Source organism: Zea mays, chromosome 7 (assembly GCF_902167145.1).
Source record: "Zea mays cultivar B73 chromosome 7, Zm-B73-REFERENCE-NAM-5.0, whole genome shotgun sequence".
Classification (NCBI taxonomy): Eukaryota; Viridiplantae; Streptophyta; class Magnoliopsida; order Poales; family Poaceae; genus Zea; species Zea mays.
This window is the reverse complement of record NC_050102.1, coordinates 38,146,864-38,172,526: the sequence shown is the minus strand read 5'-3', so window position 1 is coordinate 38,172,526 and position 25,663 is coordinate 38,146,864. Positions and strand designations below refer to the sequence as shown.

General features: G+C 45.9%; 1 protein-coding gene across 1 annotated transcript; it reads left to right on the top strand.

The window, feature by feature from the left end:
* Nucleotides 1-5,223: 5,223 nt before the first annotated feature.
* Nucleotides 5,224-8,790, top strand: LOC100284909 (uncharacterized). Its single transcript, NM_001157804.2, has 2 exons — nt 5,224-5,900; nt 7,474-8,790. Exons 1-2 carry the CDS (start codon nt 5,399-5,401, stop codon nt 8,532-8,534), a joined length of 1,563 nt encoding a protein of 520 aa, NP_001151276.2. The 5' UTR covers nt 5,224-5,398; the 3' UTR covers nt 8,535-8,790.
* Nucleotides 8,791-25,663: the final 16,873 nt, after the last annotated feature.

Genomic DNA, 25,663 nt, shown 5'->3' with positions numbered 1-25,663 from the left:
GATGAAAATACGGAACACAAAATGAGTAGACCTCTATATATTCCTTGTATACAATATTGAGTATTACAGAGATCAAAACATCTAATAATAAATTAAACCACTGTTTATGCTATAATATTTGTATTGTTATGAATTCTATACCACTTACTAATTTTATGTTAGGAACATCTTCTATTATCTATTTAGTGGGTTTAAACGAACCTATTATTATAAACTTCTAGATAAATTCTACAAATCATCGTAAACAAAATTAACTATGAAATTACTTATCTAGTGTTTTTATTATCAACATGTGTCTACCAATTTTTTTGCCATACTTCAGTACAATCCCAATTCTATAGAAATCATAAACCAATATCACGTCTAATAACAATTCACTAATTCATCGCACATGTACTCAAAACCAATCGTTTACACACATGAATTCCAAATCACAATATTCCAAAACATAACAAATAATTACCAAATTCATGAATTAATTCAAACTGTGATTTTGGAGTTAATAAAAATATTTGGGTTGTCTTCAACCTTGTGATGAACGGAGGGATTCGGTCGCGGTGAGGCAAGGCACGGCCAGGGACGGAGAAGTCTTGGCGTTGGGCGGTGCTCCGGCGAGGTGGCTGGGTACGACGCGATGGCGGACGGCGTAACTCCGGCGAGGCGTTCGGACGGCGGGGCGCGAATTCTGGCGACGCGTTCGGACGGTTGGGCGCGAACGGTCTGGAAAGGCTGGACGGGGTCGGGGCGGCGCAGACGGCGAACGACGTACGACGCGGAGGCACGGGCGGAGTTCCAGCGAAGTTCCACGGGTGGCGGAAAGGGCACGGCGCGGCTGCGTGCGTTGGGGTGCTGCGCGGGTGAGCTCCGCGCTTCGGTCAACGACGGCGACGGGCACGGCGGACGGTGGTTCATCGACGAGGAGTGAGGGGCAATGGGGGTGAGCTCGGGATGGAAGCCGAATCCATGGGATCGGTGACTTTTATAGGGAGAGGGAGAGAAGAGGGCGCCGGGGAGAGGGAGGGCGCGTTCGTCAGCCGGCTTTAAGCACCATTAATGGCGCCGAGTAATGGGAGAGTTATTGGGGGAGGGAGAAGGGGAAACGAGAGAAGGAGAAGGGGCGGCGGTTTCCGGTGTGGCGCGGTCGTCGGGGGCGCGGGGTCGGGCGCGGGTGCAGGAGTGGCGGCCAGGGTGCGGGCGACCGGGGGCTGCGCGGCGCGCCAGGACGCGGGCGGCGCACGGGTGCGGCCTGGTGGCGGTGCTGGAAAGGAGAGGAGGGAGGGAGAAGAGAGAGAGCCGCGGGTGGGGCCCGCCTGGCAGTGAGGGAGGGGAGGGGGCGCGGTCGGCTGGGCCTTAATGGGCCAGATTAGCCACTACGACTAGGGTTTTGTTTTTTTATTTTTTTCTTTTCTTTTTGTAGACAAAGAATATATATAATATATAATTAAAATCCAGAATAAATATAATTTTATTATTAGCTTAATAAAACTTATTTCGTATAAATTATTTTAAGAGAATTTCATTATTTAAATAAATGGCTCTTCTCATAATGGAATAAAATCAAACAAATCGAATTTTGTATTTACTTACAAACTAAAGTTACATATTTTCCAAAAATATTATTTTAGCAATCCATTATTGTTTTGTAAAATGAGATTTTCTTCACAAGATCAAATCCATAAATTGGATTTGCAAATCAATTCAAACAAAATATATGCTTCGGCATGAGTGCATCAAACACTTGGTAAATTTATCCAATCACGAAATTATTCAATTTATTTATATTACCATTTTATTATTAGAAGTCATAAGTATTTTTCCTTTCTATTGAAAACTTATAACTTAAACTGGTTTGCTTTTAGGTGATGGATTTAGAGTGTTACATACATATAACATGTTCATCAATTATTTTGTAAATGATATGCATATAGTTTCATTTTGCTGGAATGTGGTAGCTCATTTAGCTCGCGAGCTGGCTCGTTAACGAATTGAGTTGGCTCGTTAACGAACCGAGCTAGGATGTTAGCTCAGCTCGTGAAAAAATTCAAACGAGCCGATCCCAGCTGAGCCGAGCTGACCATGAACCGAGCGAGCCAACGAGCCATTAGCATTTCGTCTAGCCCTACCCGATGGTGTCCATCGGATCTTTCACGATCTCAAATGCCCAAGCTTCATCGCTTAAGAGCAAAAGAAAACTAAGAAAAGGAAAGTTGAGTGGGTATTCAACGAGACACATCTAGAGAACCCATAGAAAAAATGGAGGCCAAAGGTTGCCGAAGCCAAGGCACAAGTTGCCATAATAGACAAGACACTTGTGGTACAGGCTCCTGCACAACTTGTGAACTGTCTGGCACCTATGGCCTGATCGTTCGAACCCATCATGGATAGTCTAGCTACTGTGGTCGAACCGTCCAGACTCGACAAGAGGGCACACAACAGGGACTATAACATATGTGTAGAGGGGGATTCTACTACATGTCCATCAAGCCCATTTGGTGAACTTGATGACATAAATGATGAGGATATGATGGATTGAGGCATCCCCTGAACCCCCATGTATGGAAGTTAATATTATTACATTTTCAGCTGATTATGATATTATCGGCGATGAAAAACCTGTGATGGCTTAGTTTGAGTTAGGTCATCAGGATGCGATCTTCTCAAAGCCTAAGGAACCAGTCAACCATCTAAAACCGCTCTTCTTGCACAGCCACATAGATGGGACACCGATTTCACGCATGATGATTGACGTCGGTGCGACTGTAACCTAATGCCTTATTCCTTGTACCAGAAGTTGGGCAAGCAAGACAATGAGTTGATTAGGACAAACATGACTCTTAGTGGAGTCTGTACCATTAGTTTGATCGAGGTCAAGGGCATCACATCCATTGAACTAACCATTAGGACTAAGACCTTGGCCACTGCTTCCTTCGTCACCAAAGTAGAAGGAAATTATAGTGTTATATTAGGCAGAGATTGGATACACGCCAATCAATGTGTGCCTTCTACTTTACAACAGATGTTAAGACAATGGATAGGTGATGAAGTTGAAACTATACAAGTAGATGCATCAGCTTGCATTGCTATGGTCGATGCTCCCGTACTATGGACCTATGAGTCTGCTAAGTGTTTGAGTGGGGTTGACTTCTCTGATTATCAATTCATTAGTGTGCATAATGGAGAGTTCACCACTGTTGTATTAGAGCTGATGGAAAATCAGCTAAACCATAAATGAAATACAATGTAGTACAACAGAAGAAAAAGATGTCACAACTGGTAGTGCAGACGGTCCAGTCCCTATGGCCGGATGGTCTGAAGTCCCACATAGAGTTTTGCAAATCACAGCCGCCCTTCCAGATGGTCCGCCCCTATGGACGGACGGCCCAAAGTTCCGTATAGAGGACTGCAATTCGTAGTCTCCCTTCCGGACGGTCCGATCTTTACGACCAAACGATCCGCGACCCCACGGAGGGTAACATTCTCCTCTAGTGTGTATACAATAGAGAAATTTAGGGATTTACAAGTTAGGACAAGGGTTTACTTCGGCTGATCCTTTGGAGGAAGTTGACATAGGAGATGGTAACACTCCAAGGCCGTCTTTTGTAAACAAAAACCTAAAATCCAATTCTAGGAATAAAATGATCGAATTATTATTAGAGTATTCTGATTATTTTTCTTGGAGTTATAATGAGATGACAGGCTTATGCCGAGAGCTAGTTGAGCATCAGTTACACATCAAACCTGATTTTAGGCCATTCAAACAAAGGCCAAGACCATTTCGTCTAAACTTGCACCCCTGCCGAACACAAATCTTATTGTCCCTTGGCTTCCGAAACCACGACATGTATGGACAGAAAGCTATTTTAACTATAGAGATTAGCCTGCATGCTATCAGGTTTACTAGTCTAAATGATCAAGATGTTGGTGACTACCATGATCTAATGATGGATAGTATTGATTTGGTGATCGACAAGAGGTTGATGGCTCTAAAGGAGATTGAGAAAGACAAGATCATAGTTGCCAAGGCTTACAACAATAAGGTAAAGGCTAAGACTTTTTAGGTTGGAGATCTAGTTTAAAAGACAATCTTGCCATTAAGGAGTATGGATGGACTGGAAGTTTGGCAAATGGTCCCCATGTTGGGAAGGGCCTTATAAAGTTACACAGGTGATCTCTGGTAACACATTACAAACGGTGCAAGGAGATAAGTTGCCCAATGCATTGAATGATCGCTTTCTAAAGTGATATCATCCTAGTATATGGTAAGATGCTTAGAGAACCGATAGATTCACATCGAGTTGTTTACAACTTGTACTAGGTGCTTTTGGTTCGCTTAAGCTTATCCAAAAGGTAGGAGGCATGTGTTGAGCACCATATTTGACATTTGGCACGGCTAGACGAGCTAGCCCCAGACGGTCCGCGATTAGATTAATTCGGGCGAGAGTCCTTTTCCTCGCGCGTGCTTATTCAACTCATCGCGTGGGAATCGGTTGGGATGCACCTAGGAACGGGTCCAGACCTCCCCTATAAATATAAAGAGGTACGACCGATTGAGGCACCACCTAATTAGATTAGTCTTTCTCATCTGCAGTCTTCACATCTCCTCGACTTTACGTCGTTTAGATATGTTTTGGGTGACCTGCCGACCACAGGACAACCCTATGATATTTTCTCCCTAATGGATCCCTTCCGGATAGCGAGATTCAGGTGCAAAAGATCCAAGAAGCCCTCTGCGCGCCTCGCGTACTTTCCGTCGCTCATACGTGAACGGTCTATGCGCAGAAGACCGAAACTCTCTACGCAGTCGCGAACAGTCCACACTCACACAGAGAGGACTCTAACGCCCCCTGCATCGTGTGACGCCAGCCCTAGAGTTTGTTTGTTGATTGGCTAAAAAACGAGCCAACGCCTAAGTTGAACAATGAAAAGCAGCTAGGATGCGAAAAGCAGGGGGCAGATAGAAGGTTTTTAGTTTATCTTTTTACTTCTTTGAATCAGAAACACATCAAGATACTAAGAATGTACTCCTAGTATAAACACACCCCGTTCAAACATCCTGTGGAAATGAAACAATCGGCATCGGAGGCCAAGAATGCTTCACGAGAGGCGGGGTGCGTCCCAGCGTCCCCACCAGGCCACTACAGTCCAGAGCCCACAAGGCATGGGCAGTTGGGCACCAAAAGACAGAAAAAAAAGAAGAAAAAAAAACCCCCGAAGCTGCGCGCGGCCGTTCTCGTCTTCCAGAAGTCTCTCCGTATCTCCCTCCCCGAAGCCCCGCCGGACCACCTTAACCTCCCCACCACAAGCCCGCACACACCATCCCGCTCCGCTCAAGTCGCCTCCGCATTCCTGCCCCCTCTACCCGCCCGCCGCCGCGCGGACGACGGGAGACGCCGGCACCATGCTCTGCCTCTCGCTGTGCGCACCGCACCTTCACCTCCACCTCCCCCGCAGCCCGACCGCACGACCCGCCGCCGCCACGTGCAGGAACGCGCGCTGCATCGGCGTCACGCTATGCCTCCGGATGCCGACGACACCGGAGGAACGGCGGCAGAAGCGCGGGCTGGCCCAGTTCCTGGACTTATCGGCCGCGCCGACACTCACGCCACCCGCGCCCACGCCCGTGCATCTCACGCCCGCGGCCAAACGGCGCGGGGCGCTGCGGGAGATGCGCCGGGTGTGGTGGGTGTGCGGGGTCGGGTACTGGGTGCAGGGGTTCCGCTGCTTCCCGTGGCTGGCACTCAACTTCCACCTCACGCGCGGCATGGGGCTCAGCCCCGCCGGCCTGCAACTCCTGCAGAACGCTGGGAGCCTCCCGCTCGTCGCCAAGCCGCTCTTCGGGGTCCTCTCCGATGCCGTCTACATCGGCCGCGCCCACCGCATACCCTACATCTCCCTTGGAGGTACACAGCCGATCCCTTTTTTGCTCCCCTTCCCCCGCTTATTTCTCGTTTTATTTTCTTATTATGTTCGTGCGACTCCAGTAATGTTGGAGTTGGAGGAAAGGGAATTATGATGTGAATGATGCTCGTCGTGAAATTATGTGCATTTCATTCAGTATTTCCGAATAAGCTGCAATTGTCTGCATCTCCATCTGGGTGAATTATCTTCAATTCATAAGCAAACTTGTGATCATCAATGTTCCCAACAATGAAACATTTGCAGCAGGAAATCTGGCTGTATTTCTCTAGTTGTCTGGCATCATATGTCACTGTTTCTTCAATTGTTTCTACAAAAGTAAGAATGAATTTTAACCTAAGAAAATATCTGAGCCGTTGAACACATTGAAAGCAACACCTAGCTACGAAAATTTCTGAGCCGCTGAACACATTGAAAGGGGCAGCTATTTCACGTCTCTTTCTGAAATTGGAAACACCCTGGACATTGCAGTTCAACAACTGCAGTCAATTTCTCATTACAATATGTGTGGCTGTAACCATCTGATTGTCAGATGAAAACATGAAAAAAAAACACTTTCAAGCTACTTCTGTTTAAAGCACTAAAGTGTTTAGCACATAGACGTAGGTGCCTTGTTCCCTTGGCAATGGTATCATGACCTACTCGTTGCATCTGTTCTGTGTAAAAGATGCATTTTGGAAAGTGGTATATGCAGCCTTGGGATGGAGCAATACACTTTTCTTCCTGATGTGTACTTTGATTTTGTTGCTAGTCACACATTTCAAGCCTTGCCCATTTGGTTAAACCGACAGGTTACCCTTATTCTGTGGTTTTTGATGCAATGACGTGTGATTTACTCATGCTGCTAGTCACACAATACCTGTGCTGGTAAGCTGGTATTCTCATAATGGTCCCTTATTTTGTGGTTCCTATAAGAATATGCTGCCGGACTTATCTCGAGGACCACAAATCACTACTGACCTTTAGATTTACATAGGTTGTCTATTAAGACTACACAACTCTTTTTGTCATTACTGCATCACGTATATTTTCCTTGCCGTACTATGATATGGACAGCTTGTTGAGAAGTTGAGATGCATCTCCTAGCACAAATAACCGCAGTTTAATTGAAATACTGTTAAATTGTCTGCTCATTTTTTTATACTTTCTGCACTTTTCCTTCATTTGATTTATTATTTGTCGTGTATTAATCTTTTTTTTTGTGCTGAAATGCTAATTTTAATGTTTGCACAGAATCCTTTTTAAATAAACTAACGAGTTGTACAATTGAATATATATGCAATCACCAACCAAAAATTGCAAACCAGCTGCTTTTGGTTTATTGAACAATAAATTTTTTGCTGTAAGATCAGGACTAGACGACTAGTCACTAAGCTCCAATAAAAATAAAAAGTATCTAGAGAATTTTTTTATGATGCTTTTGTTGATCCTGTGGTTTACTGTCAAACTGTTCAGTGTCATAACTATTTGTTACTCAGCTGTTAATCAGAAAGTACATAGCTGACTTGTTTTTTTGGAAACCATACAACTTACTTGAACTTATGTTGGTATGTTCAGTGTGGCTGCAGCTCATTGCTTGGGGAGTACTTGCAACCATTCCAGTTACAGGGGATGCGTTTCCAACTCTAATGGCATGCATTCTCATTGGAAATCTAGGAGCATCTGTCACAGAAGTCGTAAGTGATGCTGTTGTCACGGAGTTCAGTAGGACACAGAAGGCTGGTGTACTACAGTCATATGCATTCGTAGCCCTGGCTGCAGGATCCTTGCTGGGGAACTTGTCTGGTGGTTACATTCTGCTTAAAACACAGGAACCAAAGATCATGTTCACAGCATTCTCAGTCCTTCTTGGCTTCCAGCTAGCACTGTCCCTAAGTACAAAAGAGACATTGCCAAGCTCTCGAGGAAACTCCAGAAATCGTCTTGTCAAAAGCTCTTTGGCAGCTAACTTCCGCAAGCAATTCTCAAACTTGATGACAGCGATCAGAGAGGAAAGGATCTTATACCCTCTTGCATGGATCATGACATCCTTTGCTGTTGTGCCTGTTCTTTCTGGAACCATGTTCTGCTTTCAAACACAGTATTTGAATCTCGATCCATCGGTTATTGGTCTATCGAAAGTTGTGGGACAGGTCATGGTCTTATCACTAACTGTACTCTACAATCGATATCTTAAAAGGATACCACTGAGGTGCCTTACCACAGGACTTCAGATACTATATGCTCTGGCAGTTTTGTCAGATTTGATCCTTGTGAAACAAGTAAACCTTGTGCTAGGGATACCGAACGAGATTCATGTTCTTTGCTTCTCAGCTCTAGCTGAAGCTCTAGCTCAGTTCAAGGTATTGCCATTCTCGGTTTTGTTGTCAAGTCTCTGCCCACCAGGCTGTGAAGGTTCTTTGTTCGCCTTCTTCACATCTGGACTGGTGCTTTCAGCAATACTTAGTGGAGTATTCGGAGTTGGATTGTCCACCCTGATCGGTGTGTCTTCTGTGGACTACTCCAGCTTGCCTTTGGGTATTTTGCTGCAAAGTTTGGCTGCATTGCTACCGTTGGGATGGATATCCTTTGTGCCTGAGAAATGGACTGCCGATGACACGGTTGTAATAAAAAGATGAAGTGTTTTCACCATACAAATTTCCAGGCAAGATCCTGTTAGGCAATGACACAATGTAGATAAATGTAGCCCACCCAGTCAACACTGGTGAGGTTACATGTATAGGTATCCAGATTCTCTTCAATTAGAATAGTTCTTATTATTACTGTACTATATGCAATACAGGATAGCCCTTATGCTCCTGCTGAATATAGCACACAAATTGCATTGAATTAGTTGTCTCGTGAAACGAGATTGGACTATAAAATTTGCTTCACATGCATTTGTTCCCATACCATTAGATCCTAAACTGACGCTCAGATACATCTTCTCCATAAAGATAAAAAAAAGTATGGTCGTTCCACTATGGAGCCAGTTCGCTCATCCCAATCTGAACTGATTACAACGCCAGTAATCCATATTCTGGATTCCGAAGATGTTTTTTTATGTCTGTTCACCCAAACGGGTCAAGTGAATAGATCGAATTTGTATCTTATTCTTCTGACATCTGCATGAATTCCTTTGGCTTATTCTAAAAAGTTTTACCATGTCGGATTGAAATTGAATGGAAGTTCAACTCACAAATGATAAAATTCCCTCTAGAGAGTGGCATCTGTAAGTTCCGCAGCACAGAGACAGTCAGCACAGGAAAGTAGAGGCATGGAGAAGTCATCCAGAGGCATAACAAACCAGAAGTAGTAACACCATGAGTCTACAACATATCTTTCTGCTATTTCGTACTCTCTTTGTCCTAAATTCGCCAAGTAATAAGTTGTTTTTAACTTTCTTAAAGAGTTAAAATATCTTAAATTTAATTTAATTCATATAATAAAATAATAATATTTATAGTGACAAATAAGTAGTGCTAGATTCTTTATTAATTATATTTTTATAGTGTATTAATTTATGGTCATAAATCTTTGTAATTTTTTTTTAATTTTAATCAATCTTAAGATGCTTTTACTCTCTAAGAAAGAATGCCATGTAGGGAACGGAAGTACCAGCACAAAACAGCAGCTTCATGCTACATGAAGCATGAACAAGGAAGAAAAATACCTCTACCAAAATCTAGGATGGACGTGGAAATTGAATGTGTTTGGCTGTCCCTATATATGGTGGATGCATTTGAGCTTAGCAAACAGCCCACAAGCCCACTGCTTAGGCTAACTGCAGCGGTGGATGCTGCCCCTCCCCCTTCCCTTGCATGCGGCGCGTAGGGGACACCCTATAGCCGCAGCGGTGCTCCCTACAGCGCCCCCTACGTGTTGGTCCCCTTCTCTCTCCCCCAGATCTAGCGTGTCACTGTTCATCACCCTAAACACTGTGCTGTGGGTCCACGAGTAATTGTTAGTAGATAAAAAATTGATAGTTGGTAAAAAAAATGATATTTTATAGTGGTAGTGGGGTATATGGGGAGTATTTATGGGGAACCGCTGCGGGAGATGAAAAAATAGGGGGAACATAGAGGGAAAAGTGATATAGGGGAAAAAATTTAGGGATAACAGTTGCGGATAGCCTTATGCACCTTCGATTTGGTGCCCATATTTTTTATTGAGGTCGCTCCTTGGAAAGGATAAAAACAAAACCCTGAATCTCCTTTTGCTTTAGCTGCTTCTGCTGAGAGAGGTAGTGAGAGAAGAACACACACCACAACATGAGAAGAGACGAAGAAGGATAAAGGGAAATATTTACAGATTTGATGGCTCTGAACCGGTCATCATCAAGCCGATGATTAAGGCTCAAACTTGGATGGATTGGCACCAAATTTGGTGAGCTCGCACCTCACTTAGATTATTTTGATCTTTTAACTAGGTTTAAGTATTGGTTGAGTGGGAAATCAGATTTGAGAGGGGTTTTATCAGTTCTGGTCATTACAGTTTAAGAAAATAGCAGTTTTAGTAGATGATTGACTTGTTCGCTGAAATAAAATGAGAAGCCAAGGGTTTAACGAAAATGCCTACCAATTAAGATTCAGTGTAATGAAGAGATACATTACATTTTTCAACATTATATCTAAGACAGTAAAACCTAACATCAAAATGTTTATTTCTTAAAACTTGCAGAAGGTTCTTTAGCAAAACTATTATTATCACAAAAGAGTAGAAAAATACTCCAAAACAATCTTATAACTAACACATGCGGAAGCAGAAAGCCATATGCCAAATTCTTTAGTATCATGGATATACTTGAGAACCCGTTTGGCAACTTGGCATATGAAGCATGTCGAGAAGCTTGAAATCGAGCATATAAATACTCAACAAATTTGCTCATCATTATCAACAAAAATGCTCTCCCCCTAAACATATGCACGTGTATCTACATGCATCTTATCATGTCTACATAAAAGAAAGATGTTGACGACTTCCTATTAGGGTTAGAAATATAATGCTTGGAGTCCAATACTGAGTCACAACTGAAAGTATGAGGATGCACATCCTAAGTAATTTAATGTATAAATTCGTATTTATAAGTACTTATGCTTCTAATAATAAAAGGTGTTTTCTTCACTCCATATACCAAATCAGATGACACACCCTCACGAGGAACAAGGTATGCATTATAAAAATTAGATCTAGCCTTAGCTCTTTTTTACTTTATTGTTTAGCTAGTCTAAAGCAAAATTCTACCTTATATCCATCTCTTCCATAATGAGTGCATGTATATTTAACTTTATATTTATGATAAGAAGTAGAAGCCAAATTTTCATTCATTGTGCTAGTAGATGACATTATTCTAGTAGATTTAAAAAGAATCCTTTTAGTCTCATTACAAGTTTCAAACATTCTATTATCAAGAGATTTAACAATTTTAGGTGCAGGAGTCTTTGAATGTTCATAAGAGTCAAAGCATAAACCTGTTATAAATTTTATAGAACTTCTGCGGATTAGACTTCTCTTTCTTCTTTGATCTCACATTCTGTAAAGCTTTGATAAGCGAGTAGAAAAAATGCCCAAGGAGTCTTCTGGTTGTTGTTCTAGTTGTTCCTCGGTTAGTGAAGACAAAAAGAACAAGGCATTGTGTCGGAGATAAGATCCTGGGTCCGTAGGACCCATCGGTCAGCGAGCGCGCCCGAGGAAAGCCACTAGCAACTAGGGCCCGTCGGTCAGCTGGAGGTGACAGGTAGTGTCTACCCTGGAGGCACCCGCCCCTGGATGAGCCCCGCAACACCGAGCCCGGGGTCGGGAATGGCGGAGTCTAACAGGGGGCGGGTGTACTGAAGGGAAACCACTCGAGTGGTCCCTCTCCTGGCCCGAGACTGACGGGAGACCGACCCGTCAGATGTGACCCGCATTAACTGTGCATGATGCCGAGCCACACTGGAGGCGTCGTCCTGCCTCCCACTCATATCCTACAAGCCCCTCAGACCACAATGCACTCATGACCTACGAACCCCTCGAACTACGATGCATTTATGGCCCACGCACCCCCGACCTACAGTGCACTCATGGCCTATCGTGACTAGTCCTGAGTGCGCAAACCTTTGGCAGGGCACAACACGATGAACCGTGTCGAGCCCCAAGCTACGAGGGCCAAGGGTTGACATAGCCCGAATGATGACACTCGGACCCCACGCTGCCCGCACCATCCACCATAAAGAATACGAGACAGTCAGGCGACCCCAAGGCCCACGAGCACACGTGGCTTTACCCCATGGTAGAAAGCTCAGCTTTACCGTCACCCGGTGGCACCTTCTTAAGGAAGCCACCGCTGGTCGACCCCCCTCCTTAGCCTATAAAAGGAGGAGGTCGGCCTGAGGCTAGGGGATGGCAAACTCTTGGATCCCCAAAGACATGGACGGACGCAAGGAAGGACCCCAAACGAGAAGACGCTCAGAAGGACCGACGAACAGGAGGAGGACGCACCAACGAGGACCTAGAGGCCAGAGCCCCACCACCAAGCCAAGACTTAGCTAGGACTCCATTCTATTACTACCTCCACCATATTAAGAGACTTGGGAGCCTCTCCTCCCTCTCTTGCCCGCTTGTAACCCTTACTACGAGCTTTGATCATCAATGGTGTAGGTAGCGCAAGCCGCCGATGATTAGAAGTAGTATAAATCTTGCTCCAACCGTGCACACCGTCCGGAGCCTAGAACATGCACAACAAATTTACTTGTCAGAGCGAGGTTCGAAACACTGATAGTTGGTGTGCCAGGTAGGGGCCTGTGCATTCCTAACGAAGTTCTTCAAGCTTCAGATGGCTAACCACGATGACAATCGATCTCTCGGAACGACGATCTGATTTGGGAGCCTCGACTTCTCCTTCAACGGCGAAGGCGAAGTGGTCAGGGCCCCGAAAGCCTGACTCTCTCCATCAAGGAATCTCGGCACGACCGCGAGGGCCAGCAGCGGCCCCCACATCGACTGCACTCCAGGAGTGGCCATCCACTTTGGTAGCCTCGATTTCGTCATCAACCGAGAGGGCGGTATGGTCAGAGCGACACTCGCCCGGCCTCCTCCAACCGAGATCAGTGACATAGTCTCGGAGGCCCTTGGTGACCTCAGACTTGCCCCGTGCGAGCGGCGTGAGGGGGCACACGACAGCCCCGCCTTCCGAGGCTGACGAAATAAGGCGACAGATCATGATTCATATGGGGCCAAACCCCTCATATGATTATCTGTCGACTTTCTTCGCGTCCTACGTGGAGCTCTCTGCATTATACGACGTAGAAATGACATCCTATTATAGTGGCTCTAGCAGTAGCTCCAGTGCCTTCCCGCCTCAACTACGCTGCACCCCAGCGGTGATAGATGCCCTAGTGGCCCGCGACCTTTTCCTCACCTTCGATGACTTGGAGTTTGTAGGGAGGGCCGACAGTAGTGGGGACCTCATCTTCGACGCACTCTGCGCAGGATCGGACATGGATTCGAGTCCCCAGAGAGCAGCGAGCAAGAACCCCCCCAACGACGAGGAGAATGGTGTTCGCCCAGTTTCTGAGGTCCCATCAGCGATACCAGCAAAGTGGGGCACCACGCATGGTAGGAGTCGGAGGGATCGTCGAACATAATGCCTCCGGTGAGAGCCATAGTAGATGCCCGACCGAAGCAGATCCGTGCCCTACTTGTAAGCCCCTTAAACGATCGTGAATAAAGCATATTTGCGAAGTTCTTCTTAGAACTGATCGTGGGACAACGACAAAAAAGGCTCATTGTGCCAAAGCGACAATGGGTGCCCCATGCATTCAGTCCTCACATCAAACACACCCAATGGCAAATCGTTTTTAGTCCTAGGTCTGAAGAGGAAATCGCTCTTGAAGTGTTACACCCCGTCCACTCCCGGACCGACGGTACTTACTCCTAGCAGCTCTCTAGGATCATATACTGTCCCCACAGATCAACACAAGTCTTTTGTGTGCACTTTGTCCTCACTCATGCGCACCTGAGGAAACTTCCCGGTCGGTCACCCATCCCAAATTGCTCTAAGCCAAGCACACTTAACTCGGAGGTTCTTTCGAGATAGACTTCTGAAAAATAAGATGCACCTTGTTGGTATGAGTACATTATTAATTCTATTAAGCCTTAGGCCAGGATATCACCATCCACCGATGCCAGGATATCACAATCCACCCCCCTTAGAAAGACCGACGTCGTCGTCGGTCAACCCCAATCCAGGAACCTCCCCTCTTATCCATGTCTGTGTGTCTAGTGTCGTCATATTTCATGCCATGTGACAACTCCGGGCCCCCATGCTCCATGCGCCATATACCCAAACCACTAACCCACACACGCCCGTGAAACCACGTGGGTCGGCTCTGATACCACTTGTAACACGCCATCCACTCCCAGACCTGCGGTACTTACTCCTGGCAGCTCTCTAGGATTATATATTGTCCCCACAGACCAACATGAGTCTTTTGTGGGCACTTTGTCCTCACTCATGCACACCCGAGAAAACTTCCTGGTTGGTCACCCATCCCAAATTGCTCCAAGCCAAACACACTTAATTTAGAGGTTCTTTCGAGATAGGCTTCTGAAAAAGAAGATGCACATTGTTGGTATGAGTACACTATTAATTCTATTAAGCCTTGGGCCAAGATATCACCATCCACCGGGGCCAGGATATCACATGAAGTGTCGGAAGGCATGGGTGTTCACGTGAAGTTCAATAAGGTGCCAAGAGAAAGGAAGGCCTCCCTACTTTCCCCGTAGTCGTTACAAAGGTACCGAACTACCTTGAATCCCCACATGTGGAGTGTTGCCGAGCAGGGCAACCCCTAGCTTCTAGGCGAAAGCCTCCACAGTTTCACCATGCCAGCAAGATCTGAATCACTCTAGGTAACGCAATAGCCCTCGCTTAGGTCCTCCAGCTCGATCCTCCCTTCATAGTGAGACATTGCGATGGCAAAGGCCATACAGATCCCTTGGCAGAAGGATTCCTTTTCAAGCTCTCGGAGCCAGATCGTGAGGCCCTCAAGGCGAGAGACAAGCGATTCAGACCCGGATGAAGGAGGCACCCTGAAGCGCCCATGCATGGCACTCACCACCTCCAATAGGAGGAGCCTTTCCTTCTCCAGCTCCTCTAGGCTACTTTGCACTTCAACGAAGTTCTCTTCAACAGCATCGAATTTCACTTGTATGGCTAACCCGGGAAGACATAGGCCATGAAAGGGAGAAAGCAGGCAACAAATGTATGGCTTTAGAAGAGACTAACTATAGATGTTACCTTGTAGAGAGGCTAGGAGCTTCTCCTCCTTGGTTCGACTGCCCAGCTCCACCTCCAGGACCACGACTCAGGCCTTGGCAACTTATTTTCCTTGCTCCGAGATACAGAGGTGGGAGCTCGCATTCACGCTCTCAAGGTGTGCAAGGATCACTGACTATGCATCCCTCCTCGCTGTTACAACCAGGGCATCATAGGCGTTTTGGATCGACACGACATGGGTGTAGGCTTCGATGGCCTCGCTCTTTGCTGTCAGAAGATCACTGGTGGAATGCTCCCACACCTCCCTTTGGTCAAGAAGAAGGCGGGATCTACTCGCCAACATCCCTATGAGCGACTGAGAACACGAAAACTAGTTAACGAGTCGTTAGCAAGAGGAGCATTTTCCTCACAAAGCCACCCGCATGCGGCTTACCATTAGCTTCTGGTGCACATTCGAGAGCCGATCAAGGCTGTCCCGCAAAGCCTTCTCAGTCGTATAGCTCTCCTCGTTCAGCTCCCTACACAAGGCCAAGGGGTTGTCACCTTCGGCAAAGCAGTCCGGAGCAGGCTCCACGCTTTACTGGCCACCGAGGCTCAACAACATGGTCTGAGGCTCCCCATGAGCAAGGACAGACGCTGTCCCCCTGAGGCTGTGATCCACGTAAAAACAGAACTCATGCCCCCTTTAGCAAGGGGCACAGGGGAAGAATCGTGGTTGCGCCCATAGAGAGGAGCGACCGAGGAGAGGTGGCCTGCGCATTGACAAAGCCAGCATCTGAGCCTACTGTAAAAAAGGGGTGAACTGTAGCCACGTCGGTGTTGTTTGAAGAAGCCAAGAGAGATGGACCTAAGATATCGACCTCAATGGCGCTCGTCAAAAATGTCGGCAAGGAGGAACTTGACAGCGCGACTGCCCCACCGCCCTCACCAACGGTACACATCACCCTCCTCCTCTTGGAAACCACTTTCCTTGGGCGTGGCATGAAGGCAACATGATGAGGGGTGCTGCTAGAGAAAAGAGAAAGGGGAAAGATCATGAGTTGTGGCAAAAAAGGAGCTAGAAGTCGGGGACCCGCAAGACCCTTGCCCGATCGCCCGCGACGAACATTTGCCCCCCCAAAAGGCTCCTCGTCCCCGTGGCACCTAGGAGAAGCGCCGGTCCCGCCACCCGCCTTGGAGGCGAGCGCAGGCAGCCCTAGAGGCTTGTTAGTCGGGTCGTCTAACAAGACCGAGGCGGAAGGGCTTCCCCTGCAAGCTACCCTCGGTGGCCGACTGGATGAGGACTCGACGGGCAGAGGGATGAGTGCTACCGAGGCAATCGACCCAGAAAAAGGGTTGGGAGCTCCAGGAAGTCAGCCACCTCAATGATGGGAAATGCACTCGTTGCCTCACCCGGAAAAGTCTGGACAGAGTCAGTTGTTCATGTGTCGAGGGAGGCATAAGGAATTAATGGTTTAGAGCTCAGAGCCCTCGCTCATATCATTGTCATCTTCATCCTCAGCAGTTGTGTCGGTCTCTACGCCATGGTCCTTGTGAAACTGTGAAAGGGAAATGTGCCCTTGGGCCATTTCTAAGTATTTTGGTGATTAAGTGCCAACACAAGTGGACTTATGCAAAGTGATGGACAAAGTGCAAATCAAGAGTAAAGGTATGTTTCTATGACTTAGTACATTGTTTTAGAGACTAATGTATTGTGTCTAAGTGCTAGAAACAAGAAAATACCAATCTGGAAAAGACTTGGCTAAGCAGCCAAGACTCTGCGCAGTCTGGGTGCACCGGACTGTCCGGTGGTGCACCAGACAGTGTCCGGTGCGCCAGTCCGGCGACTGTCAACTAGATGCTCTCGGGAAACAATTAACGGCGTACGGCTATAAATCACCGGACTGTCCAGTGGTGCACCGGACTGTCCGGTGAGCCAACAGTCAGCCGGGCCAACGGTCGGCCGCGGAATCCGCGCGCGACGCGTGGCAAGTGCCAACGGTCGGAAGGGGCACCGGACTGTCCGGTGTACACCGGACAGTGTCCGGTGCGCCAACGACTCCAAGACTGCAACGGTCGACTTCGCCAAATGAGGAAAGAAATCCGCACCGGACTGTCCGGTGCGCCAGGCGACAGAAGGCAAGAATTGCCTTCTTGAAATGCTCTCAACGGCTCCTAGCTGCCTTGGGGCTATAAAAGGGACCCCTAGGCGCATGGAGGAGTACACCAAGCATTCTCTAAGCATTCCTAAGCACCAAGACTTCGATTCCGCGCATTTGATTCTTTGTGATAGCAACTAGAGCTCCATTTGAGTTGTGAACTCGTCGGGGTGTGTTGTGAGCTCTTGTTGTGACTTGTGTGCGTGTGGTACTCTGATTTCGTGTCTTGTGTGCGTTGCTCATCTCTCTCTTACTTCGTGCTTCTTTGTGAACATCAAAGTGTAAGGGCGAGAGGCTCCAAGTTGTGGAGATTCCTCGCAAGTGGGATATAGTAAAGTGAAAGCAAAACACCGTGGTATTCAAGTGGGTCTTTGGACCGCTTGAAAGGGGTTGATTGCAACCCTCGTTCATTGGGACGCCACAACGTGGAGTAGGCAAGTATTGGACTTGGCCGAACCACGGGATAAACCATTGTGCCATTTCTGTGTTGATCTCTTTGTGGTTATCGTGTTGTGCAAACTCTCCTCTCTAGCCACTTGGCTTAATTGTGCTAACTCCTAATCAAGTTTTGTGAATTAAGTTTCAAGTTTTTACAGGATCACCTATTCACCCCCCTCTAGGTGCTCTCAATTGGTATCGGAGCCGATCTCTTCAAGAAAGGGACTAATCGTCCGAAGAGATGGATCCTAAGGGAAAGGGGATGGTGGTCAATGATAAGGAGAAGGAGTCCTTCGTCAATGATCCAAAAGATGACAAGCCTACTGACTCGGGCTCAAGCCACAAGAGAAAAGACGAGAAGAAGAAGAAAACAAGGCGCATCAAGGAGATCGTCTACTACGATGACAGCGACGAGTCCTCTTCTTCCCAAAAGGACGACGACAACTACGAGAAAAAGAAAACGATCAATTCAAACTTTTCTTTTGATTATTATCGTATTCCGCAAAATACAAATGCTCACTTACTCTCCATTCCACTTGGTAAACCTCCTCACTTTGATGGAGAGGACTACGGATTTTGGAGTCACAAAATGCGTAGTCACTTGTTCTCTCTCCATCCAAGCATATGGGAGATAGTAGAGAGTGGAATGCAATTCGATAGTAGTGATAGTCCCATGTTTATCAATGAGCAAATTCACAAAAATGCACAAGCTACTATTGTTCTTCTAGCATCATTGTGCAGGGATGAATACCATAAGGTGAGCGGCTTGGATAACGCCAAGAAGATTTGGGACACCCTCAAGATCTCACATGAGGGGAACGACGTCACCATGCTCACCAAGATGGAGTTGGTGGAGGGCGAACTTGGGAGATTCACAATGATCAGAGGCGAGGAGCCAACCCAAACATACAACCGGCTAAAGACCCTCGTCAACAAAATAAGGAGCTATGGAAGCACGCGATGGATGGACCACGACGTCGTCCGCCTAATGCTAAGGTCCTTTGCTGTCCTTGATCCACATCTTGTAAACAATATTCATGAGAATCCTAGGTACACCAAGATGTCGCCCGAAGAAATTCTTGGGAAATTTGTAAGTGGGCGGATGATGATCAAGGAGGCGAGGTACGTGGATGATGCGTTGAATGGCCCAATCCATGAGCCTCAAACCGTTGCTCTCAAAGCAACAAGGAGCAAGGAGGCGCTACCTAGCAAGGTGGCGCAAGTTGAGGCGGTCGGGCTTAATGAGGAAGAAATGGCCCTCATTATCAAGCGGTTCAAGACGGCGCTAAAGGGTCGCAAGGAGCACCCCAACAAGAACAAGATGAAGGGGAAGCGCTCCTGCTTCAAATGTGGTAAGATTGGTCATTTTATCGCTAATTGCCCTGATAATGAAAGTGACCAGGAAAAGAAGAGTGGAAAGTGGGAAAAGAAGAAGAACTATAAGAAGGCAAAGGGCGAGGCACATCTTGGAAAGGAGTGGGATTCGGATTGCTCCTCGTCCGACTCCGACAACGAAGGACTCGCCGCCACCGCCTTCAACAAATCATTCCTCTTCCCAAACGAGCATCGCACATGCCTCAAGGCAAAGGAGAAGAAGGTATGTACTCGAAACAATACTACTTATGCTTCTTCAAGTGAGGATGAGTCTAGTGATGATGATGAAATAGACTATTCATGTTTATTCAAGGGCCTAGATAGAACTAAGGTTGATAAGATTAATGAATTAACTGATGCCTTGAATGATAAGAATATGTTGTTAGAAAAGCAAGAGGATCTTTTGTATGAAGAGCATGATAAATTTGTAGAGGCACAAAATTCTCTTACATTGGAAATTAAAAGGAATGAAATGCTCTCTTGTGAATTGTCTACATGCCATGACTCTATTTCTAGCTTAAAGAGCATAAATGATGAATTGAATGCTAAGTTAGAAATAGCCAATAAATCAACATCTTGTGTAGAACATGTTGCAATTTGCAACAGGTGTAAAGATTTTAATATTGATGCTTGTAGTGAACACCTAGTTTCAATTTCTAAATTGAATGATGAAGTGGCTAGTCTTAATGCCCAACTTAAGACTAGCAAAAATGATTTTGATAAACTAAAATTTGCAAGGGATGCCTACACGGTTGGTAGACACCCCTCAATTAAGGATGGTCTTGGCTTCAAGAGGGAAGTTAAGAACTTAACAAGCCATAAGGCTTCCATCTCCATCAAGGAGAAAGGAAAGGCCCCTATGGCAAATAGTATTGAAAAGAACAATGCTTTCTTATACCATGAAAGGAGATATTCTAGGAATGTTCATCATGATAGGAGTTGCAATGATGTTGTTTCACATGCCTATGATTCAAATGCAATGTTTGCTTCTAGTTCTTCTATGCATCATAGAAATTTGGCTAGGAAAAATGCTATGCCTAGAAGAAATATTGTTCATGTTTCTAGGAAAGCAATGAATGAACCTTCTACAATTTATTATGCTTTAAATGCTTCCTTTGCTATTTGTAGAAAGGATAAGAAGGTAATTGCTAGGAAATTAGGGGCCAAATGTAAGGGAGACAAGACTTGCATTTGGGTCCCTAAGACTATTGTAACTAACCTTGTAGGACCCAACATGAGTTGGGTACCTAAGACCCAAGCCTAAATTTGCCTTGCAGGTTTATGCATCCGGGGGCTCAAGCTGGATTATTGACAGCGGATGCACAAACCACATGACGGGGGAAAAGAGGATGTTCTCTTCCTACGTCAAGAACAAGGATCCCCAAGATTCAATCATATTCGGTGATGGGAACCAAGGCAAGGTGAAAGGGTTAGGAAAAATTGCTATTTCATCCGAGCACTCTATTTCTAATGTGTTCTTAGTTGAGTCGCTTGGATATAACTTGTTGTCTGTGAGTCAACTTTGTAATATGGGATATAACTGTTTATTCACAAATGTAGATGTGTCTGTCTTTAGAAGAAGTGATGGTTCATTAGCTTTTAAGGGTGTACTAGACGGTAAACTTTATTTAGTTGATTTTGCAAAAGAGGAGGCCGGTCTAGATGCATGCTTAATTGCTAAGACTAGCATGGGCTGGCTGTGGCATCGCCGTTTGGCACATGTGGGGATGAAGAACCTTCACAAGCTTCTAAAGGGAGAACTCGTGGTAGGTCTAACTAATGTAACGTTCGAAAAAGATAGACCTTGTGCAGCTTGTCAAGCAGGTAAACAGGTGGGAAGCTCTCATCATGCCAAAAATGTGATGACAACATCAATACCCCTGGAGTTACTTCATATGGATCTCTTCGGACCCGTCGCCTATCTAAGCATAGGAGGAAGTAAGTATGGTCTTGTTATAGTTGATGATTTTTCCCGCTTCACTTGGGTATTCTTTCTGCAGGATAAATCTGAAACCCAAGGGACCCTCAAGCGCTTCCTAAAGAGAGCTCAAAATGAGTTTGAGCTTAAGGTGAAGAAAATAAGGAGCAACAATGGGTCCGAGTTCAAGAACCTTCAAGTAGAGGAATATCTTGAGGAGGAAGGAATCAAGCACCAGTTCTCCGCTCCCTACACGCTACAGCAAAATGGTGTGGTAGAGAGGAAGAACAGGATGCTTATAGACATGGCGAGGACGGTGCTTGGAGAGTTCAAGACCCCCGAGCGCTTTTGGTCGGAAGCCGTAAACACGGCTTGCCACGCCATCAACCGGGTCTATCTTCATCGCCTCCTCAAGAAGACTTCATATGAGCTTCTAACCGGTAACAAACCCAATGTATCTTACTTTCGTGTATTTGGGAGCAAATGTAACATTCTAGTGAAGAAAGGTAGAAATTCTAAATTTGCTCCCAAAGCTGTAGAAGGGTTTTTGTTAGGTTATGAATCAAATACAAAGGCGTATAGGGTCTTCAACAAATCATCAGGTTTGGTTGAAGTCTCTAGCGACGTTGTATTTGATGAGACTAATGGCTCTCCAAGAGAGCAAGTTGTTGATCTTGATGATGTAGATGAAGAAGACATTCCAACGGCCGCAATGCGCACCATGGCGATTGGAGATGTGAGGCCACTGGAACAAAAGGAGCAAGATCAACCTTCTTCCTCAACAATGGTGCATCCCCCAACTCAAGACGATGAACAGGTTCATCAAGAAGAGGCGTGTGATCAAGGGGGAGCACAAGATGTTCATGTGATAGAGGAAGAAGCACAACCGGCACCGCCAACCCAAGTTCGAGCGACGATTCAAAGGAATCACCCCGTCGACCAAATATTGGGTGACATAAGCAAGGGAGTAACTACTCATTCTAGATTAGTTAATTTTTGTGAGCATTACTCCTTTGTCTCTTCTATTGAGCCTTTCAGGGTAGAAGAGGCCTTGCTAGATCCGGACTGGGTGTTGGCCATGCAAGAAGAGCTCAACAACTTCAAAAGGAATGAAGTTTGGACACTGGTGCCTCGTCCCAAGCAAAATGTTGTGGGAACCAAGTGGGTGTTCCGCAACAAACAAGACGAGCACGGGGTGGTGACAAGGAACAAGGCACGACTTGTGGCAAAAGGTTATGCCCAAGTCGCAGGTTTGGACTTTGAGGAGACTTTTGCTCCTGTCGCTAGGCTAGAGTCAATTCGCATATTGTTAGCCTATGCTACTCACCATTCTTTCAGGTTGTTCCAAATGGATGTGAAGAGCGCTTTCCTCAATGGGCCAATCAAGGAGGAGGTGTACGTGGAACAACCCCCTGGCTTTGAGGATGAACGGTACCCCGACCACGTGTGTAAGCTCCCTAAGGCGCTCTATGGACTTAAGCAAGCCCCAAGAGCATGGTATGAATGCCTTAGAGACTTTTTAATTGCTAATGTTTTCAAGGTTGGGAAAGCCGATCCAACTCTTTTTACTAAGTCTTGTGATGGTGATGTCTTTGTGTGCCAAATTTATGTCGATGACATAATATTTGGTTCTACTAACCAAAAGTCTTGTGAAGAGTTTAGCAGGGTGATGACTCAAAAGTTTGAGATGTCGATGATGGGCGAGTTAAGCTATTTCCTTGGGTTCCAAGTGAAGCAACTCAAGGATGGGACCTTCATCTCCCAAACGAAGTACACGCAAGACTTGATCAAGCGGTTTGGGATGAAGGACGCCAAGCCCACAGAGACTCCAATGGGAACCGACGGACACACCGACCTCAACAAAGGAGGTAAGTCCGTTGATCAAAAGGCATACCGGTCCATGATAGGGTCTTTACTTTATTTATGTGCTAGTAGACCGGATATTATGCTTAGCGTATGCATGTGAGCTAGATTTCAATCCAATCCAAGGGAGTGTCACTTAGTGGCAGTGAAGCGAATTCTTAGATATTTAGTCGCTACGCCTTGCTTCGGGATCTGGTATCCAAAGGGGTCTACCTTTGACTTAATTGGATATTCAGACTCCGACTATGCTGGATGTAAGGTCGATAGGAAGAGGACATCAGGGACGTGCCAATTCTTAGGAAGGTCCCTGATGTCATGGAGCTCTAAGAAACAAACTTTCGTTGCCCTATCCACCGCTGAGGCCGAGTATGTTGCCGCAGGACAGTGTTGCGCGCAACTACTCTGGATGAGGCAAACCCTCCGGGACTTTGGCTACAATCTGAGCAAAGTCCCACTCCTATGTGATAATGAGAGTGCTATCCGCATGGCGGATAATCCTGTTGAACACAGCCGCACAAAGCACATTGACATCCGACATCACTTTTTGAGAGACCACCAGCAAAAGGGAGATATCGAAGTGTTTCATGTTAGCATCGAGAACCAGCTAGCCGATATCTTTACCAAGCCTCTGGATGAGTCGACCTTTTGCAAGCTGCGTAGTGAGCTAAATGTCTTAGATTCGCAGAACTTGGATTGATTTATAGCATACATGTGTTTTATGCCTTGATCATGTTCCTTAATGCATTTCGTTGTTTATTTATGGTGCTCAAGTTGTACAAGCACTCCCCGGACCTCACAAGTCCATTTGCAAGTGATGCACATATTTAGGGGGAGATGTGCTACAACTTGCCCCTTTGAGACTAACTGTGTACTTGAGTTTGCTTACTTTAGTCTCAAAGGAGGTTTGAAAGGGAAAGGTGGACTTGGACCATGCAAGACTTCCACTGCACTCCGATGAAAGAGTAACTAATTCCAAGTTCATCTTTGCACTCTTATTGCCTTTTTACTCTTAGTTGAAGATTTTGCTGAGGCAATGGGGTTAAAGGGCCAAAATTGATCCCGTTTTGGTGCTTGATGCCAAAGGGGGAGAAGATAAGGCCAAAAGCAAGAAATGGATCAACTACCACTTGAGAATTTTGAAAATAGTAGAGTTAGAGCTTTTGTTTATCAAAATACTCTTGTTTGTCTCTTATTGTCAAAAGTTGGTCTCTTGTGGGGAGAAGGCTTGATTAAGGGAAAAGGGGGAGTTTTTGAATCCTTGATCAATTTCTCGTGAAATATCTCTCTTTATGTTTCAACAAGTGTGTTTGACTTAGAGATAGGAAATTGAGTTTGATTTGCAATAACAAACCAAGTGGTGGCAAAGAATGATCCATATATGCCAAATTTGAATCAAAACAATTTTGAGTTCTCATTTGTATTGATGTTGCACTTCTTTTAGTTGCTTTTTGTTGTGTTGGCATAAATCACCAAAAAGGGGGAGATTGAAAGGGAAATGTGCCCTTGGGCCATTTCTAAGTATTTTGGTGATTAAGTGCCAACACAAGTGGACTTATGCAAAGTGATGTAAAAAGTGCAAATCAAGAGTAAATGTATTGTTGGGACTATGCTTCGTTGCCGAAGGTCTTGTAGGAAGAAGCAGTTTTCGGCTGAAGCTGTTAGTATGAGATGACCGAAGGTTCCTCTTCATGAAGCTTCGGAATCTGCAAACCGACATAAAAGTAGAATGACCTTTTAGTCCATAAATGTTTGAGTCACCGTTGTAATCCCTTATGAGGGATATGATTGTAATTCCTCACAGGCTACGCCCTGTGCCTATAAATAGGTGAACAGTACCTCTGTACTGTTCACGCAATCTTGTAATCACTGGCACATTACGCTGGAATTATTGTTTTCTGCTAAGACGAAGGTATAAATGTACCTAAATGTTATGTTTCAATATTTAAGTTCACATAATAAAATATATGTGAATATTGTTATTCATTTTTAGCATGTCTTTCTATAATGCCTTATATTTTACATTTTACTTCATATTGTTTTTCAAGTCTGATCACGAAGGTATGACTTTCGTGATATTTTGTTTATGGCCTTCGTCCGAAGCTCATTAAATCCTTGGGGAGATAATTGAAAGGGAATTAGGCTTACACCTAGTCCCTAATTAATTTTGGTGGTTGAATTGCCCAACACAAATAATTGGACTAACTAGTTTGCCCAAGTGTATAGATTATACAGGTGTCAAAGGTTCACACTCAGCCAATAAAAAGATCAAGTTTTGGATTCAACAAAGGAGCAAAGGGCCAACCGAAGGCACCTCTGGTCTGGCGCACCGGACTGTCCGGTGTGCCACCGGACAGTGTCCGGTGCACCACCGGACAGTGTCCGGTGCACCAGAGGACTACAACTCAAACTCGCCACCTTCGGGAATTTCCAGAGGCACTCGCGCTATAATTCACCGGACTGTCCGGTGCTCCAAGGATGCGCGGCCTCAAGAACTCGCCAGCTTCGGGAAACTCCAACGGCTAGTCCGCTATAATTCACCGGACTGTCCGGTGTGCACCGGACTGTCCGGTGCAACTCCGGAGCAACGGCCATCTACGCGCCAACGGCTACCTGCGGCGCATTAAATGCACGCGCAGCGCGCGCAGAAGTCAGGCGTGCCCATACTGGCACACCGGACAGCAAACAGTACTTGTCTGGTGTGCACCAGACATCCAGGCGGGCCCACAAGTCAGAAGCTCCAACGGTCAGAATCCAACGGCAGTGATGACGTGGCGGGGG

Coding starts and splice junctions, on each gene's coding strand:
- LOC100284909 (NM_001157804.2), top strand. CDS start 5,399: ATGCTCTGCCTCTCGCTGTGCGCACCGCACCTTCACCTCCACCTCCCC. Junction 5,901..7,473: donor ACCCTACATCTCCCTTGGAG/GTACACAGCCGA, acceptor TGGTATGTTCAG/TGTGGCTGCAGCTCATTGCT.